The following is a 5,393-nucleotide window of genomic DNA, read 5'->3' on the forward strand; positions in this document are numbered from 1 at the left end:
TATTGTCTGTACTGTTCTTTTGCTATTTTGTAAAATGTTGTGTGTCTGTTAATGTTTTCTTCCTTTTATTTAAAAAAATAAAGTTTTTCATACATAATTACATTTTAGATGATGCTCATTTTGCTTCTACATAAATCATTTATTCAATTTTTTTCATCCCATCCATTCTATGAAGATTCACCAACATTATGGAACCCATAAACCAAACAGCTGTTTTAGAGTTCTTTCTCCTTGGACTGACAGATGACCCAGAACTGCAGGCCCTCATCTTCAGCCTGTTCCTGGCCATGTACCTGGTCACCATCCTGGGGAACCTGCTCATCATCCTGACTATCAGCTCTGACTCACACCTGCACACCCCCATGTACTTCTTCCTCTCCAACCTGTCCTTCACTGACATTTGTATAAGCACCACCACGATCCCTAAGATGCTTGTGAGCATCCAAACACACGACCATAGCATCTCTTACACAGGCTGCCTCTCTCAGATCTGCTTTGTCTTGACTTTTGGTGCTTTAGAAAATTGTCTCCTTGCAGTGATGGCCTATGACCTCTATGTGGCCATTTGTCACCCACTGAGGTACACAACCATTTTAAACCAACACCTGTGTGTCCTGCTGGTTCTACTCTCCATGATCATTACCATCGTGAGTGCCCTGCTTCACAGTCCAATGGTGCTGCGGCTGTCCTTCTGCACAGACCTGGAAATCCCACACTTTTTCTGTGAACTTGTTCAGGTCATCAAGCTCTCCCGTTCTGATACCTTCATCAATAACCTTTTGGTATATTTGGTGACTACCCTATTTGCTGGTGTTCCTGTTTTGGGGATAACTTTCTCTTATACTCAAATTATCTCCTCCATTTTGAAGATTCCATCAGGAGGTGGAAGGTATAAAGCATTTTCCACCTGTGGGTCTCACCTCTCGGTTGTGTCCCTGTTCTATGGGACAATTTTTGGAGTCTACATGAGTTCTGCTATCAGCGACTCTTCCATTAAGAACATAGTTGCTTCAATGATGTATATTGTGATCCCTCAAATGCTAAACCCTTTTATTTATAGTTTGAGAAACAGAGAAATACAAGGAGCTTTGACACAGCTCTTTAGGAGGATATCTTTTCTTTGATTGTGTCATTAACTTTGGGTTTGAGTTTGTAGTATAAGTTAGTATGACAGAAATACAGATAAGTTAGAATGCCTCTCCAACTTATAAATTCTTCCAAAAATTCTAGATTATATATTGGCTAAGTATGTGTCCAGCTGGGTATAATCTCTGACTTTTATTTTTGTCAAGCTCTGTAGTTTTTGAAATAAGGATTTAGATTCCATTTCACTGCTCTGCCTCCATTGAATCAGCAGCTCAGCGGGGGGTTCTGTTTTAATGAAATTTTATGGTTCAAATCCATAGTAGTAGATAGTGCAGGGAAAGTTATAAGGAAGGTCACATTAGTACCTTGAGACTTGATTTAGCCTATTCTTACATTTAGGAACAAGAAGGTTGCATGTCACACAAGATTTACTGTGTGGCAAAGGAACTGACCTTCTATACTCAATTATGTAATTACTGAATTGTTTCTCCCAAACAGCATCTTTGTGATGTTGTAGTGGCATTAACCCTGTTTAGTTTCACTAGTTATGAAATTTACATAATGACAGTATCTCATTTGACTGAGAAGGTTTGGGGATTATGGAACTTTATGAGTAAAACGATGGTGTCAGGTCTCAAGTAAAAGAAACCATAACTCTAATATATGGACTAAATAAAGAGAATTATCTTTTCATAAGCACAGCAGAAGTAGGGAATGTGTAGTTGGGGGTTAGGATTTCATTCAGTCCTACATGAGAAATCTTTTCCTAGCAGTTGCTTTTCTCAGAGCAACCAGTTAATTACAGTAGAGGGAGGTGTCCTGGGCAAGACAGCTCAGTCATGAGTTGAATGGTTGCTATTGTAACAAAATTTCCATGTTCTCATTCCTGTCACTTGGATTTATGACTTTCCATGATAAGAGGTTGAATGGCTCTTATGTGAACAAGATCTTTCCAGGGGAGTAGCTCATCCCAGATTATTTGGATGACCCTAACATCTAATTTCTTATATTCTTATATAGTATAAAGATAAATCAGATAAATGCAACCACGGTTTGATTGTCACTACTATACCTACTTGTCAAAAAAACAGAAATATAATTTGACAGAAATATAACCAATTAGCTGACTGCAGTGACACATTCCTGTAATCCTAGCTCCTCAAATGGCTGAGACAGGAAGATCAGAGGTTTGAGGCCAGCCTGGGCAACTTAGTGAGATCTTATCTCAAGAACAGCAAAGAGAGAAACTTAATGGATTGTTATCCCTTAGGTAATGTCTCACAATTTATATTGTTTCTTTTGTTTATTATTTCTTGAACCTTAATCAAGTCTAAAGGTAATGAGTCTATGTATCTTGTTATTGAAATAATGATAATAATGGTTTTTGTTGTGCTGAACACTGGGTCTCACTCACATTAGGCAAGTGCTCTTGCACTGAGCAACATTCCCAATGTTTGGTTGTTATTTTCTTCCCTGCACTTCCAAGGTTCCATCTTGGTTTTGGATTTTGCATATATTCATGTTTTCAGTGCTCTCCAATTTTTCACGCTGTACAATGAAAATAAAAATGTGTAGTCTTTTGTATTGATGAAATTTTATACCATCAGGAGTAAAACTGACTAAATACTATCTCTCATGTCTTCTGGTATATATAACATGATTTTATCCATGGGGTGAAAGTGCTGGTTGCAAAGATAAGAGTTTTCCTCAATCATCATAGAGGGATAAGAAATTTGTTAAAATCAGGTCCCTGTACTCAGTCATAATAAATACATCATGCTTACCAAGTACATGTAGACTGCTCAGTAATTTGCACTGATGAAATATTTTAATTCTCTCAAGTCTAGAAGCGATCAACGTGTGCAGGCATGATTTGCTCAATGTCTTTTTTATTTTAAGAAATAAAACAAGGAGGCACTAGGGATTTAGCTCAGCAGCACAGTGTCTGCTTGGCAAGCACAAGGTCATGAGTTCAATTCCTGGTACCGGCCAAAAACCAAAAAAAAAAAAGGAATAAAACAAGGAAAACATATTAATACACAGACATCCATTTACAAAATAGCATAAAAACAATACAAACAAAACAGAGCTACAGACAAAGTTGTAGGAAATTAACCATGGTTGTTCTATTACTTATTGATATCTTCAAAGTGGTTTCTTGAGAAAACAAATAGAGACTGACAAGATTGATTAAACAAGTAAACACTAGCTGTTCCTTTCTATACAGCAATAGAAGACAGTAGTACAACTATGTTAGCTATCCTGTATACACATATTTACATAATTTCCCCTTCTTTCCATTCTCTTTTCCCACGCCCCAGTTGTCCTTTACTTTTGAGCATTTTCCTTTCGTTTCACAATGTCTATCATACCTCCTAGTTTTTATTCACTCTTTCAGGTCTTACACTAGTAAGACAATACGATTCTTACACATACAAGTGTGATTTATTTTACTTATGAGTACTGTCTCTAGTTGTGACCATTTACCTATAAAAGCCTCAAGTTTATCTTTCTTTATAGCTGAGTAATATTCCATTATATAAAAGTACCACAATTTTTTTATCCAATCCTCAGCGGATGGACATTTGGGTTGCTTCCACAGTTTAGCAATTACAAATTGTGCTGCTATGAACATGAGTGCACACATATTGCTGTGATATGACGTTTTCAGATCTTCTGGGAAAATACCCAGAAGGGGAATAGCTGGGTTGAATGGGACCTCTAGACCTAGTTTGCTAAGGAAATCTATTGGAAGAGAAAGTAGGTAAAAATCTTGAAGACATAGGGGTAGGCAGAGAGTTCACGAACAAAAACCAAACTGCTCGTGAAATACTTCAAAGAATGAACAACTGGGATCTCATCCTACTGAAAAGTTTCTGCACATCTAAAGAAATCACCAGCAGAGTCAAAAGAAAACCCACAAATTGGGAAAAAATTTTAGCTGACTGTCCCTCAGGTAAAGGTCTTCTATCTAGAATATATAAAGAATCAAAAAGCACCAGCCCCACCCCTCCAAATTCAAAGACCCAATCCAAAAATGGGCATCTTAGATGAACACACACTTCTCAGATAAAGAGATACAAATGGCAAATAAATACATGAGAAAATGTTCAACATCAATAGTCATTGGAGAAATGCAAATTAAAACAATGTTAAGATTCCATCTCACCCCAGTAAGAATGGCTAGCATTAAGAAATCAACCAATAACAAATGCTGGCAAGGCTGTGGAGAAATAGCAACTCTTCTCCACCGCTGGTGGGAATGCATATTGCTCAGTGTCTTTTGTCTCTGTCTTTGTGATCATCTCCATTGTCCTACTCCTGCAGGTGCACAAACAACCTGGACTCAGGTAGTGGGAGGCTGTTTCATCCTCACTTAAAGATTTAGTTTAGAACATATGAAAAAGTTGTTGCTTCTCTTCCTCCTTTGTTGTCAAATGCTTGTGTAGTTTATCTTCTCTGACATTCCTCTTCTTTGAGAAAAAATTATGTCCAATATATCAGCTTAGATATAGTGATTTAATATTTATGTAATAATTGTAAAGACCTCTCATCCCAATAATATTCATAACACCTAAGTGTTCTCAAAATATATTATCTGGGTCCTGTTTTGATTCCATTACTTGCTAGATCTATCCATGTGTTCAGAGAACTGAAGGCCTTGGAAGCTGAAGAATCTCTGATTTTTTTCCAAGTAAAAGTATCCAGATGGACACCCATAGTGTGTCTTCCTGGGCTGGGCTGAACACAAGACATCTTCAGGAAGCCCTGTGAGTCTGAACTCTGCCTCCCTGACCAGCGTGCAAGGCAGACGAAAACACGGGCACCCTCTGGGGCCTCGGTGGCTACCCACCACACCCATAGTGTGTCATCCCAGGCTGGGCTAAACCCTGAACATCTTCAGGAAGCCCGATGAGTCTGGGCTCTGCCTCCCTGAGTAGCGTGCAAGGCAGGTGAAACCTCAGGCACCCTCTGGGGCCTCGGTGGTTACCCGCCACACTCAAAGTGTGTCGCCCTGGGCTGGGCTGAACCCCAGACATCTTCAGAAAGCCTGGTGAGTCCCAGCTTTGCATCCCTGACCAGCACACAAGGCAGGTAAAATCTTGGGAAGTCATACACCTAAAGTTTCTGAAATGAGAGCAACTGAAGTAAAGAAACAACTCCATCAGGCCATAGAAGACATCACATCAGAAATAATGTCTCAGCTGAGAAAAGAAATGACAACAATAATGAAAGAAATGTTCAGCATATCGAAGGAGACACAGATGAGAAAATACAAGACTGTAGACAATTCGACAAAACTTTCA

General features: G+C 38.7%; 1 protein-coding gene across 1 annotated transcript; it reads left to right on the plus strand.

Annotated features, from left to right (window-relative positions):
- The first annotated feature begins 157 nt into the window (after window positions 1-157).
- Window positions 158-1,124, plus strand: LOC106146772 (olfactory receptor 7G2-like). The gene has a single exon (XM_013505089.1). It carries the CDS (start codon window positions 189-191, stop codon window positions 1,122-1,124), a length of 936 nt encoding a protein of 311 aa, XP_013360543.1. The 5' UTR covers window positions 158-188.
- Window positions 1,125-5,393: the final 4,269 nt, after the last annotated feature.

This window comes from Chinchilla lanigera, unplaced genomic scaffold (genome assembly GCF_000276665.1).
Source record: "Chinchilla lanigera isolate Chin_1 unplaced genomic scaffold, ChiLan1.0 scaffold00094, whole genome shotgun sequence".
In the NCBI taxonomy this organism is placed as follows: Eukaryota; Metazoa; Chordata; class Mammalia; order Rodentia; family Chinchillidae; genus Chinchilla; species Chinchilla lanigera.